We start from the raw sequence: 15,215 nt of genomic DNA on the forward strand, positions 1-15,215 counted from the left end.
CACCTTTCTCCAGTGAATTGGTAGAACTTGGGCATACTAACAAGGAATCCGGAAGGCAACTCTTTGCTGGTACTGACGCAAAACCTGCGATACTGTTTCCTCCAGTGGCAACAGCTCAATGGGATGAACAGGTAAAAGATCAAAAACTAAAATATAAGACTGGTCTGGTCCTTAGGAAAACTCTTCAATCTTTAGACCATTTACAACATTATGATTTAATTATTTGTTCTAGATAAGTCGTCTTCATTTACTATTGACGGTAAAAGAGTCTGCAATGGATGTTCCCACAAACCTTGAAGCGCAAAGAAGGATTGCCTTCTTCACAAATTCACTGTTTATGGATATGCCGCGAGCTCCTCGTGTCAGAAATATGCTCTCTTTCAGGTCCGTGCTCCGGCTATCAGTTATCACCATTTTTAACAGAACTTATGCTTCTTGAATGACACCATGTGCTATTTATATACACCATTTTCCTACTGCAGAGAGGAGCTTTTTCTTTTCACTAACCTTAGAGGTTTTTGTTTTGCATTTACAGTGTTCTGACTCCGTATTATAGTGAGGAAACCGTCTACTCTAAGAACGACCTGGAAATGGAGAATGAAGATGGTGTATCAGTTGTATACTATTTGCAGAAGATCTTTCCAGGTATGTCTTATTGATGACCCTTCCTGTTGTTGGGTTTAGTTACTTGTCAATGCGTTCAGTAATTTATTCCCCCCCGCCCATTTTCAGATGAGTGGACTAACTTCTTGGAGCGGCTTGGTTGTAAAGATGAAATTTATGTTTTGGAGAGTGAAGAAAATATATTGCAGCTTCGCCATTGGGTTTCTTTGAGGGGACAGACTTTGTTTAGGACAGGTAACTTATACCATCTACGTCTATTTATATACTGTTAGATGTTTTCATTTGCTTACACCTTTTTTTTTTATCCTGCAGTTAGAGGTATGATGTATTACAGGCGAGCATTGAAACTTCAGGCTTTTCTTGACATGGCTACTGAAACAGGTGAGGCGTGGTTACTTGACTTGTGTTGAACTAAAATCAGCTGCATAGGTTAAACGTTAAAGTGTTTTCAACTCACTGTATTATGTCATTCGTACATTCGACAACCAAATACTGCGCAATGTTGATCATTTGTGTGAAGTATTCGTAGTTCCATATCGAAGAAATGTTCAACATTCTGGTATAAGTACTTATAAAATATCTTGTGTCTACAGAAATATTAGCAGGATACAAAGCTATTTCAGAGCCAACTGAGGAGGACAAGAAAAGTCAGAGATCCTTGTACGCTCAGTTAGAGGCAGTTGCAGATATGAAATTCACTTATGTTGCTACCTGTCAGAACTATGGAAATCAGAAGCGAAGTGGAGACCGGAGAGCTACTGACATCCTGAACCTTATGGTTAAGTAAGTCCCTCCTCCATATTTGTTGCTGAATAGATTCCAGTATTGGTTGGTTCCTTGGTGAGTCTTATTTTCATATTCAATTCTGCAGCAATCCCGCTCTCCGTGTAGCATACATTGATGAGGTTGAGGAACGAGAAGGCGGAAAAGTGCAGAAAGTGTTCTACTCAGTGCTTATCAAGGCTGTTGATAATCTTGATCAGGTTTTTTATTATTTGAAATCTTAACAGATTGGCTATACACTATGTCCTATACGAGAACCCCCAGAATTCCAACTTTGTGTCTCTTACTTTACAAAGGAAATATATCGAATAAAATTACCTGGTCCAGCAAAAGTTGGAGAAGGGAAACCTGAAAATCAAAATCATGCCCTCATTTTTACAAGAGGAGAAGCTCTCCAGGCTATTGACATGAATCAGGTAAACCACATTCCCCCAACCGGCAGTTTCCACAATAAAATAATCTTTGTTGGATGAGTTTTACTTACCATAGTATATAATTAATAGGACCATTACTTGGAAGAAGCACTTAAAATGAGGAATCTGCTGGAAGAGTTCAATGAAGACCATGGAGTACGTGCACCCACTATTCTTGGTTTCAGAGAACATATTTTTACTGGCAGGTATTTTGGGAAATTTGATTATTATTACTTTGTTAGTTATAGAACTCCCTTCTTTTTGCTAGCTGATTTATATGTTTTTCACTTCGGCATGGTGTTGACAGTGTTTCTTCTTTAGCCTGGTTTATGTCAAACCAAGAAACAAGCTTTGTAACCATTGGTCAGCGGGTCCTGGCAAGTCCTCTCAAGTACGTCATGGTCTTCTTTTTTTTATTCTACACACATGATGAAGCTCATTTTTAACTAAAATTTAGTATCTGTTAAAACTGTGAACGAAGAGGATCATTTAACTCACACAGGCACCTTATGTTTCTGATTTCAGGGTCAGGTTTCACTATGGTCATCCTGATGTCTTTGATAGAATCTTCCACATCACTCGGGGTGGCATCAGCAAAGCATCACGGGGCATAAATCTTAGCGAGGACATCTTTGCTGGTTAGATTATGAACCTTACTTCTTGGAGGAAAGTATTGGCGTTGGTTCCTTCATCATTTACTTATGATTGACTCATGCATGTATGTAGGTTTCAACTCAACTCTGAGGCGTGGTAATGTAACTCATCATGAGTACATCCAAGTAGGGAAAGGAAGAGATGTCGGTTTGAACCAAATATCCCTCTTTGAAGCCAAGGTTGCCTGTGGCAACGGGGAGCAAACATTGAGTAGGGATCTCTACAGACTTGGGCATCGTTTTGATTTTTTCCGTATGATGTCTTGCTATTTCACAACAGTGGGCTTCTACATCAGCTCAGTGGTAACTTATGATCTCCAAATGTCAAAATAAGTTTATCATCAACTCGAATTTGCTTAAAACAAAAACTTAACAAGTAAATTATGTGTACTGCAGATTGTTGTTCTCACAGTATATGCATTCTTGTACGGAAGGCTTTATTTGTCACTGAGTGGAGTGGAAGAGGCAATAGTAAAGTTTGCAGCAGCGAAAGGAGATAGTTCCCTCAAGGCGGCCATGGCGTCACAGTCTGTAGTACAACTGGGTCTGCTGATGACACTACCAATGGTGATGGAGATTGGGCTGGAGAGAGGATTCAGAACTGCTTTGTCCGATATAATCGTAATGCAGCTTCAGTTAGCGCCTGTCTTCTTCACCTTCTCGCTTGGGACAAAGGTTCATTACTATGGTCGGACCATCCTACACGGGGGAGCAAAGTACAGAGCAACAGGGCGTGGGTTTGTGGTGAAGCACGAGAAGTTTGCAGAGAACTACAGAATGTATTCGAGAAGCCACTTTGTGAAAGGAATGGAGCTTATGGTGCTGCTGATATGTTACAGGCTTTACGGGAAAGCAGCAGAGGACTCGGTAGCATATGCGCTTGTAATGGGCTCAACATGGTTCCTGGTGGGTTCCTGGTTGTTTGCACCGTTCTTTTTCAACCCCTCGGGATTCGAGTGGCAGAAGATAGTTGATGACTGGGATGATTGGAACAAGTGGATAAGCAGCAGAGGAGGCATCGGAGTGCCAGCAAACAAGAGTTGGGAATCGTGGTGGGAAGAAGAGCAAGAGCATCTGCTTCACACTGGATTTTTTGGGAAGTTCTGGGAGATATTCCTCTCGCTGCGGTATTTCATCTATCAGTACGGTACCGTTTACCATTTGAACCTGACCAAGGAGAGCCGAATGGGAAAACAGCAGAGCATCATTGTGTATGGACTGTCTTGGCTGGTGATCGTGGCAGTGATGATTGTCCTAAAGATAGTGTCAATGGGGAGAAGGAAGTTCAGCGCCGATTTCCAGCTAATGTTCAGGCTTTTGAAGCTGTTTTTGTTCATCGGATCAGTCGTGATCGTGGGGATGCTGTTCCACTTCTTGAAGCTGACGGTTGGAGACATTATGCAGTCTCTGTTGGCGTTCTTACCTACGGGATGGGCTTTGCTACAGATATCACAAGTTGGAAGGCAACTGATGAAGGCAGTAGGGATGTGGGGATCCGTCAAGGCCTTGGCTAGAGGGTATGAGTACATCATGGGAGTTGTTATCTTCATGCCAGTCACCGTACTTGCGTGGTTCCCTTTCGTCTCTGAGTTCCAGACCAGGCTTCTCTTCAACCAAGCCTTTAGCCGTGGCCTCCAAATCCAACGTATTCTCGCCGGTGGTAAGAAACAGAAATGAGACTCGGTCTAACTTCTCTGATTCGCCTTTCCCTCATCACTCTATAGCAAGCTTACAACTCTTTTACCTCAATTTTTAGTTTTCTGTGTTTGTATAACAAAAAAGTTTCCCTCTGTTCTTAAGTAAAAACATATACATGTGTGTAAATCGTGAGAAACATACCGATAGATTTAAGTGCAAATTTTTTATTATCAATTGGTGTCAAAAGAGTATTATGGAAATACAAGATAATATAGCTCACAAGTATAGTAATAGCCGATCGAAAGAAAGTAGCCTGTTATTCGAAAAACACATAGCTGCTGACAGAAAGTACATTTTGTGCTTTTCACACGTTACATTTTTCTAACCTTACGACTAATTTAGCTCAATAACAAAAAAAAAAAAAAAANATCTTTGTAGCCACCCAAAATCTACTAACATTGGCTTGAACCACGCCTCTACTAGCCCCGCCCTTGCTTCTCCTCCGCATTGCACTCTCCTTTTCCCCATTGCAATAAATATCGCTCCTGTGACTCTGCTTACTTCATACCTCACCATTGCCGATACCCTCTCATGCATCTCCACTAGCCTTTTTTGCTTCCCCCATATCTCCACAAATTCCTCTGCTATTTCCCAATCTATCATGATCTCCAGCAGCCAGTTTATGTTCTCTACCTCCCTCGAAATTCCTTCAATCAATGGCTTTTCTTTCTTGTTACTCTCATTACTGCCCTCTTCAAACAGCTTAGCTAGTGAATCGACACAGCACTTGCCTGCTCTATATATGTCATCCTTGTTGATCTCAGGCTGTTCTTTCTCATACACTGAACTTTTGCAAAGAAGACCTTTAACCAAAGACTTGAGCTCGTTTCTAGGATTTACATCACTGCAGGAAGTTATTGACCAAACGAGTTTCTTCGACAAGCTGTCTTGCACGTTTTCTGTCTCATTTGAATTAAACCTTGCCAAAATTTCGCTGGTTGCAGCATCATCGAAGTTATGAATTGCAAGAAGTCTCCTCAGTTTTTCCTCTTCGTCCTCTGTCCAAGGAACAGCTTCAAGATATTTCAGACAGGACAAGACAGCTCTTGAAAATTTGATTCCAGCCGCTACCTGTTTGTGGTTAAGAAACAAGCTTTGTTAGCTCCACCAGTCACACCTATAAGTTTATGGTTAACAATGCCAATGAATCTAACATGCAGAGCAGAGCAAAGATCAAAGTTCCACACAACAATATTCATACTCAAAGACAAAAAATACAAGATGAACAAAAACCATATAAATCAACAAACACATTTGAATAGATTTATACTTAGCAGTGAGTAGAAACTTGCACAAACATTTTTTGGGCCTCTACAAGAACATAAGAGTGTCCCAAAAACAGTTCACTGAAATGGCAGGATAAAGCTAGAATGATGAACCAAGTACTAGTCCGTAGCTGAAACACTAGAGTGTAAGTCCCCCCATTACCCAATAAATATGTCAAGGCGACAAAAACCAAATACTTAGCCAACAAAGTACTCTTCTAATACATCCTATCAAATCGTAGGTTTCTTCATATCTAGAGATGAGCTACAAAAACTAAAGCAAAATATACTAACAAGAACAAACCCATCAAAACTAAAAACTCAAATCAATAAGAAGAAAGAATCATTTCCCAAACCTCGAGTACATCAATGGCTCTGTAGACACCCATTTTCATCAACTTGTTGATGATACAATTACTTTCCTCAAACATAAGTTCCACAGCATCCCTGAAAACACCAAGATTCTCCACATCACAAACTTCAATCCTGCATGTGTTCTTCAACCCTAAAGAAGAACACTTTTTGTTCTCCACAATCAAACCCGCGAAAACATCTGAATTCGCAGCCAAAACCTCCGAGCTAAGCTCCAACACCAAAACCCCACCACCGTTTCTCCCCTTTAGGCTCAACCTAGCATCGTAACCCTCACTTGAAACCGAACCTGAGACAGTAACATCAATCTTCGGAGCTCTGAAACTCTCTGAACGCAGATTCGGAGCTGAANATAAGTTCCACAGCATCCCTGAAAACACCAAGATTCTCCACATCACAAACTTCAATCCTGCATGTGTTCTTCAACCCTAAAGAAGAACACTTTTTGTTCTCCACAATCAAACCCGCGAAAACATCTGAATTCGCAGCCAAAACCTCCGAGCTAAGCTCCAACACCAAAACCCCACCACCGTTTCTCCCCTTTAGGCTCAACCTAGCATCGTAACCCTCACTTGAAACCGAACCTGAGACAGTAACATCAATCTTCGGAGCTCTGAAACTCTCTGAGCGCAGATTCGGAGCTGAACCTACAACCACCACATCTTCCTCTTCGTCTTCGTGAGTGGTCTCAGTCTCTTGCATGGTATCGATGGCGAGATCCGAATCTATGGGTGAAACCCGACCCGGTGATAAGATCCGACGCGGGTCGATTCGACCCACGATGTTTAGAGGAGATTTAGAGCTTTGCGGTGAGCAAGGAACCGATTTGGGACCAGTTTTGGGTCTCTGCTGCTGAGCTTTAGCTTGAATGTGGTTACGAGATGAAATTGAAAGGGCATCAGGACTCGCCGGAGGTACGGCGAAAGAGCAACACCATGATCTTCGCCGAGATAAAGGTCCGGTGCCGAAATTAGTAGGTTTCCGGTGATCAGAGTCGCCACCCATTGTCATCATAAGAGAGAGAGAGAGAGGAAGTGAGATGGTGAAGTAAAAGTAAATTAAAGTAAAGAGAAAGAGAAAACTGTTTGTGTTTGTGTTTTTTTTTTTCATTTTTCCTTCATAGTTATTAATATTAAAAGTATACAAAAGAGTCTAAGATCATTTCTATTGAATATCTTTAACAGAATATCTTAACACATTAAAATTAAACTAAAATCTATATATATAAAATTTGTTATGAATATTCTATATTATATACACGATTATCGGTTTATTAATGGATACCTAAAACACTAAAATTATATCATTATATATATTATATTTTATTAGATAGATTAATAATATAAAAAAACAATTACCTAAACTTTTGGTTATAACACGTTATTAGCATGAATTTCTAATCCTAGTCATTATATAAAAAAAAAACTTAGCCGTCGAGACGTTTGAGCAGGACCTTCTTCTAAAACTAAGTCGTTTTCGTTATCAATCAGATAAGTATTCGTAATTTATGTTTGTTTAATACTTTATGTTTGAGTCATGCTTATAGTTGATGATTTGACTTAACGTTAGACATAAAAACCGTACCCGAATATCTAACCCAGAACCTGACCCGAAAAACCGGATTCGGATTGGGTACGAGTTTGCTTATAAAAATTTATTGGGTTCTATTTTCTAATACCTGTGGGTTCAGGTTTGGGTCGAGTAATACCCAATACCCGTTTGGGTGCCCATTAAACCCGAAAGCATAAACATATTTATAATATATTTATCATTAATATAATGCAATTATCCCAAAATATGATTATAATTTTGAATATTTCATTTAGTTTTATACCTAAATATCAAAAATAATCAAAATATCTAAAATATTTTGTTACATAAGTCAAAATTTAACTAAATTTATTGAAATTTAATTAATTTTAATTATATTTTTTCGGGTACCCGGTAGTTCAAGTACTAATCGGATTCTAAAATTTATAACCCAAACCGACCCGAACCCGGTAGTACCCAAACCGAATCGAACCTATATATCTAAAAATACCCAATGGATTCTATTTTTCTAAACCCGTTTATCCGAATCTGAACGAATAATACCCAAACCCGAACGGATTACCCAAATGTCCGGCCCTAATTTGACTCATGCAACTAAATTTATACCGTCGCATGATTTATAATTGACTCCCATATGATTGCTTTGGCTTTTGGTCATGATCGGTTCATGCTATGGATTGTGTGTTATTATTGATTCATACAATATGATTGAATTATAATTGTTTAATACTTTGTTGTCTTATAACAAAACGATTTTATATCTATGAAAAAAAAAAAAAAGCTAGAACTAAGCTTTATATCTATTGTTATTTTATTGAACAGGTCATATTATCGTGTGCTTTAGAATTCATTTATTCAAAGTCATGATGTGGCTTCAATTAGAATCTTAAAATAATAAATTCATTAGCTTGATCAGCACATGCTTTGACTTATAGTTCTTCACTTGTATGATAATTGTTTTGTTGATGTCATCGAAAACATACATGTGTATGATAATTAACTACCCATCGTTGAATATTTGTATAGCTTCTTGGAAATTTATTTGTTGATCTCTTTGATACATGATACTCCATATGTGTCTCATATAGTTTGATATTTTAGGATTTGTCTTTATCCTTAAAAGATTGATGTTGTATATCTTAAAAAATTAAAATACATTTTTATTTTATCTTTTTTCCGTATGTTATACTGTCTAAAGTCTATATTTTTTTTTTACTTGAAAATAATTATAAATTAATTTATAAATAGAACTTAAACTTTTTCTTTAATATATTAATATATGTAAAAGTGGCAAAACAACAAACGATTAGAATAGACATCATAATCGGTTATTTGTTTTACCGAGAACATTTGGGTTTAATTTATTTGGTTGTTAAGTTTTGTTTGGAATATCATTTAGTTTGACAAAAGTGTTTTTTGTTTGAAGGATTGATATCTCTTGGTGAAGTTAAGATCTACGTTTTTATCTCTATCTCTGGGAACATCATTCATGGAGACGTCTACGTGACACCGTCTTATTGTCGAGATGCAGAGACTGTTTTAGTGAGTCAGTCTTTCCAACATGAGGGAGAGAAAAATAAACAGCTGGTAAAGAAATATAATGGAAGAAATTATCTTGATTTTCGTACTGAGAAATGTGCGCAATAATTTCAAAAGATAATTTATTGGCAAAATTTACAAAGATGCTAAAAGCATGCAAGAGCCATTCTCTGACCATGATTGAGTGACAAAGTCACATATACCAGCTGTGCTCCAATTGAAATTAATATCCTAGAAGGATAAGATCAACTGCTAGTAAGTCTAAAGATCGCATGAAGTGTGATAGACTTATGGTTCCAAATATAAGCATCCTCGGAAAATAAAAGGAGCATAAACTAATATGGCACCGAGGAAGCAAAGAGTTATGAAAAATCTCTAGAAGAGAAGACATGAGTAAGAAAGAGATTCGGGTACCTGAGAATCATAATGAAAGTAAATCTCAACAAGTTGAGTCATGTCTAGATTGAAAAGGAACCAAAAGGCAAATCGACGTCGGAAATATGTTTGCATGCAGTGTTGCAGTTGATGATTTTACGGATTAAAATCGAGGATCATAAACCTACGGTCAATAGAAAAAGCTTTATTGAAAAGTGTACACATAGAATGACTGGTTAATCATTGAAAGAAGTAACTATGAAATAGTTATAGTCTCTTAACGAGATAATATTTGGACTTGTAGTCCTTACACTTGAAAGTGTAAAATGAGTGGGACATAAAGGGATCTTTATGAGAAATAAAATACATGTAGTAGTATAATGATTCTCATAAATATTTGATATTTATTATGAGAAATGCACTCTCATATGGTGGAAGCAACTATGTAGATTCTTTAGAAGATTTTCAAACTATAAGAGATATCCCTTAAAGTAATTATCTTGCTAATTATATTGCTAGAAGCAATACCTTATAGTTCTCGAGAATATTGTAAAAGCAAGAAAAAGTCTTGATGCCTTTTGACACCTTTTGAGAGAAAAGGGTGAGAGTCTATCTCTATGAGAAAATCATGTGTGTAGATCATTGTTGTTCATCTTAGGGATCTCATAGTGGGTTGAAAATAAATCGGGAACAAGCTAAGATAAGATCTTAGATTTGTGTAAATCTGAGATTAAACAATGACTGTAATTGTGTTCAAGAAATATTTTTCAAGAAAGTTTGATATATATGATCATAATGCAAAAGCTGAAGATGATGCTTTCAGGGGGAAAAATATGATCATGTGCGTGGTTGTACTCTTTTTCTCTTATTATGGTTTTTTATCCCATTGGGTTTTTCCTTGAAAGGTTTTTAATGAGACAATGAAAAGAACACGCGAAAGATAAACACCTGAAGAGGAATATTATGATTCCAATGGTGAAAGACTATCATCGTCAAAGTCTTTGACATACATTGATGAGATCGTGAGAGACGAAGATAATGATCAAGATGAGTCATCTAAGAGACCAATAATTTAGAATAATGGTGATATACGGTGATATACATGTCCTACAAATTTGTTGAAGTGAAGATTTGGTGAACCATTTACCAAGGCGTTTTTAACCACTACTTCAAGAAGTTACTTCATCATATTGGATTGCGACATTTTGAAGATTTCAAGTGATGTACTCAAGAGGGGGAGTAAAAGCGCGCTGCACTCTTTTTCCCTTAACCATGGTTTTTTCCACTGGGTTTTCCTGGTAAGGTTTTTAATGAGGCAACATCTCACATGCGCATTTGGAACTACATTTTTATAATGGTCATCCAAGGGAGAGTGTTATGAATATTCTATATTGTATGGATTCCCATTATCGGCCCATTAGTAAATCAACCTAAAACCCTAAAGTTGTATCATTATATATATGTTATATCCTATTGGATATATTAATAACACAAGAGAACAATTCTCTAAACCTCTTGTTATAACAAGTTTTTTTCTCACTTATGGTGCTGTCACGTCAGCAACTCCTGATTTATTTTTTTGGGCATATTCTTAAACACTTACCCACTAAATAGTTTATAATCTAACGCTTCAAAGGCCATATCAAACCCAAATTTTTTAGCTGCCCTAACAAAAACCGTAAATCGGAGTGGTGATGATGTCGATCCTTCTTCCTCATATGTCGCCTAAATCTAATTACTACTAATAACTAAGCCATACCCTTTGATCTCTCCTCCTCCAATTTGTTGTCGAAACATTGTTTTCATCCCTTCTCCTTTTCCTGCACCCTCTGATGAGATTGAAATCTCATTCGGTCGCAACCTAAAACCCTAGCCACAATTCAGATTGAGGTTATAGCGAAACAAAGCTATATCGTCCTATTTTCTGCTTATAAGGTTGCTTATTTCATGTTTCCCTACGCCCTTCTTGCTAGAGAGATATTCTCTTCTTCTATTGGCTGAGAATTCCAACGCAATTGTTACTCAATCAAGGTATGTCAAGGGAAGTGAATATTTTATATGATTGCCTCTTTACGTTTCTATTTTTGAAATTATATCAATGATTCTTCTTTTTCCTATACCAGAAATATAGTTCCATAAAAGAGCCACGATTCAAGGAGGAGCGAGATATAATCAAGCAAAAATAGGACTGAAGATGTAGTCAATAGAGAAAAAGTGAAAAAATCTATCTACACACACGAGACCATGGAAGATGCTGTATATTCGTGGGCTTATCGAAATTGAGACGAATATATGAGTCAACATCAGCATGCTAAATCTGGTCATTCCCACATTTATTATTATTATTCTTTTCAATTGCAACGATTCAGGTTTATAAATAGTCTCCTTATTATGAACATTAAAACATTAGTATAAGAGATACACTTCAAATAACAAGTAACAAAAACTGGCTATATCTATATATACATTTTCAGAAACATTTACGAAAAAATTCCTGAAGTTCTAACTTATTTACAACCCTGCCACTGTCTATATTAGTAAGTATCTAAGTTTGGGTTCGACGATTACAATTCAAAAATAACAAGCCCAAGCCCATCCTTTTGTCGAAAATTACATAACCCTGAATTATTTTCCCCCTAATTGTTTATCTTCAAAAATTAAATAGAAAATAGACAGATTTTTCTTGCCTTCCACGATGATCTTATGCGAGATTTGTGTTTAAACTGCTTGATTTCCAAATATTTTTCCCCCACCAATTACGCATCTCCTAAATCAATCAACCGAAACAAAATTAAATTTTAAAATATATCATATCCCATAAAGCAATTTGAGTCACCCAATCTGTATTTGGAGGACCTTATAGTTGTGACTCAAATTGTGAGTTTGGGTGAATTGGAGGACCTCGAAGCCAATAATAAGCCTACCAAAATACTCAATTTTGAGCTACGGGACGAAACGTAATGCTTATATGCTAATATGTCTATAGAATTATTATGTGGGATAACATCTGCAATCCAACTTACTCATTTTATGTAATAGAGATGATCGAATGTCATGTACCTTGTGGGGTTACTTGGCCGAGCACGTTTTTACATCCTGTCAAGACTCTGATGGAAACATCATCACCTGTGTCCTCAGATTTGTGAAGATAAAATCCTACAAGGGTAAAAACATTTAATTATTACGAATTGTTTATCATTTAACAGATGCATTATTCCACACTAGGGTTGATCCCGTGGTACACCACAGTGCAATTTTTTTTAAAAACTTTTGAATATATTATAAATAGATCAAGTTTCTTTGAGTTTTAGTATAAATGTTACATTGTTATTAACAAAAAGGTTAAGATAGATATTCATTATATATTAAAATAACTCAAATGTGAAATAATCTATATCTGAATATACTTGTTTGGTTACAAAAATTCTAAAACAATTTTTAAAATATATATTCGTTTATAAAAATTCAAATCACATCTTTTTTTTTTTTGCCATCCGAATCACATCATATGCTAAAAAAAATGTAAAATTTTATTAACTTAGTATATTAAATAGTAATTTAAATAATTAAATATAAGATTAAATAAAAGTGAAAGGAGAATTATATTTTAATCTAACATATTGCTTTAAATTAGGTAGATAGATTTTAGGAAATTAATATTATCAAATAAGAAAATCATTGTGTTTGGTTGTAAGGATTGTAGAGAATTTAGTTGGGACTTGTTTGAATACAAAGATAAGAAAGGATGTCACAAAAATGTACTCCAAAAATGTTAAGATAAATACTTATGATTTTACTTAATCAGGTGTAAACTTTTTGACTAATTCGTTTGATGCTTCTCAAGTCCATGTTAACCCAATATTCCATGAAGTTGATGTTTTCAGACAAGCGTAAGATTATCTATCATAATAAATTTCTTTTTATTATATGTCTTAGCATAATTAGTGAGTTTGAATTGAATCCTGAAAACATATTTAATCGTATTTTAACAGGCTTCCCGATGATGGCCTCTCTCTCATATGCCGTCAGAGACAACCAAGGTGGGGGATGGTTGCTGTTCAAGCTGAAAATGCAGAAGATTTTCCTAGGAGAATAATTGAAGAGTTGAAAAATTCTGTTGAGATATGTAAAGCTTATGTTAACTTTCTGGATTTATTCTAACTAATCAATAAAAAAATATCTATCTATAGATTGGAAAGGCAAGAATTCATTGCACGGTCTACGACATTAACACAAACTGGGCTTGGTACTATATTAGTTGCCGTTCTTGCAATAAGAAAGTCGAGAAAGTAAACGATGGGGATAATGGGTTGAATAACAAAGGGTCAAAACCAAGGTTTTGGTGTTACAAATGCAATACAGTCGTCACTAATGTTGTACCACGGTAATGAAAATTTTAGATTCAAATTATTTCAAATCTATCTTTATTGCTTTACAATCAAATCCCATTTATATTTATTACTTTATATACATTTTTTAGGTTCATGCTCTATGCTAATGTCATGGACGCTACTGGTGAGACAAAATTATTGTTGTTTGATTCTATTTGCTCTGAGATTATTGGGCAGTCTGCCCCATCAGTTCTTGGTGGCTCAGTTGATGAGGTTAGCTAATCATAAGATAATATTCCCATTAATGTTAAGTAATGATGATGTTCCTAACCATTGTGTTCACTAACTATCATTTCATTTTAATTGGCCTGTACATTATAGATCCAGAAAATTTGCCTGATCCAGTGAAAAGTCTTATTGGAAAGACTTATCTCTTTCTGGTAAATATTAAGAAAGCAAACATATTTGATGGTAAAGACAACTATAAGGTCTCCAAAGTCCTCTTGAAAGATGGCCTACTCGACAAACAACTGTTGGAAAATTCATCTGAGACACTAAACGCAACATCTACAGTATCTGGTGACCAGGTAAATGATCTACACATTAATCCGGTATTAAAAATTAGGGAACCGCGGTAATCTAATTTATATAACTAGGTATTGTCTGTTTATAGGGACCTCTCATGTTAGAATGTAGCCCGCATACTACCGACTCTACTACTCCATCCTCCAAGCGTATTTACCCTGTTAATAGAGGGACTTCTGATCAAAACTCAACTTCTAAAATTTTTTGTATTGAACCAATAGATTTGGAGCTGAAAGAGTTCATGAAAAGGCTCAAGGATCAAACGACAACGATGGGGTTGGAAAACAGAAGGGTGTCTACCATGGAAGTGTTGTGGCCAACACAGTCATTGAGGGAAAAGAAAAGACGGTCAGAGTTAAGATCAAGGTTGAAAAGAAGGAATGATTTGTGGCAGCATTTTATTTTCAGTTTTGTTTTTGTTTTTCTCCCCCTTTCTCATGTTCTAACTTCTAAAGTTTGTTTTTTCTTTCTTTTGTGACATTGTTTCTCGCAAATAATTGCTGCTTTCCAGCTCTTTTCTGAAATTATTGAGTTGCTTCAATAAAACTTTTATATTTTTCTCCATTTTAACTTTAGAAGAATGCATCCTATCTACATCATGAACCCTAATTATCTATCATAGACTCTTAAAAAATCAACTTAGATAAACTGCTAAAGAAGTATATAGAACTGACCTGCGTTGAAGATTTATGGACCGCATGTTTCACTCGAATTTAAATTCTCTCTTGAATGACAAAATAGCCTGAGAGAAACACAAAAGTTTTCGTATAAGAGAAAATTAACAACATAACGCATTTAAACTTTGTTCTATCAAAATAATAAACCATGTATATAGTAAAATACAAGGCTTACATATATTCATGAGGCTTATAACTATCGTACTCCATGCCAGGCAAAACATTAGTATATGACCTGCCCAAATCTTCGTTTTGCAAGACATATTACCAATTTAGTATGCAGAAAGTATTTAAACCAACTATCTATATTGTCAACACTCAATCAGCAGAAAAATGCTTATTGAAAAAA

General features: G+C 36.0%; 2 protein-coding genes and 1 pseudogene across 2 annotated transcripts; 2 read left to right on the forward strand and 1 right to left on the reverse strand.

The window, feature by feature from the left end:
- LOC104767950 overlaps nucleotides 1-4,319 on the forward strand; it is a 14,281-nt pseudogene extending 9,962 nt beyond the window's left edge.
- LOC104767951 (BTB/POZ domain-containing protein At2g13690-like) lies at nucleotides 4,505-6,892 on the reverse strand. The gene is made up of 3 exons (XM_019240931.1): nucleotides 6,412-6,892; nucleotides 5,793-6,116; nucleotides 4,505-5,242 (listed from the first exon to the last, which is right to left on the reverse strand). The coding sequence occupies exons 1-3, from the start codon at nucleotides 6,820-6,822 to the stop codon at nucleotides 4,505-4,507; spliced, it is 1,473 nt and encodes a 490-aa protein (XP_019096476.1). The 5' UTR covers nucleotides 6,823-6,892.
- On the forward strand, nucleotides 13,776-14,573 carry LOC109130858. The gene is made up of 4 exons (XM_019240932.1): nucleotides 13,776-13,882; nucleotides 13,984-14,191; nucleotides 14,278-14,349; nucleotides 14,439-14,573. Exons 1-4 carry the CDS (start codon nucleotides 13,776-13,778, stop codon nucleotides 14,571-14,573), a joined length of 522 nt encoding a protein of 173 aa, XP_019096477.1.

Source organism: Camelina sativa, chromosome 19 (assembly GCF_000633955.1).
Source record: "Camelina sativa cultivar DH55 chromosome 19, Cs, whole genome shotgun sequence".
NCBI classification, from domain to species: Eukaryota; Viridiplantae; Streptophyta; class Magnoliopsida; order Brassicales; family Brassicaceae; genus Camelina; species Camelina sativa.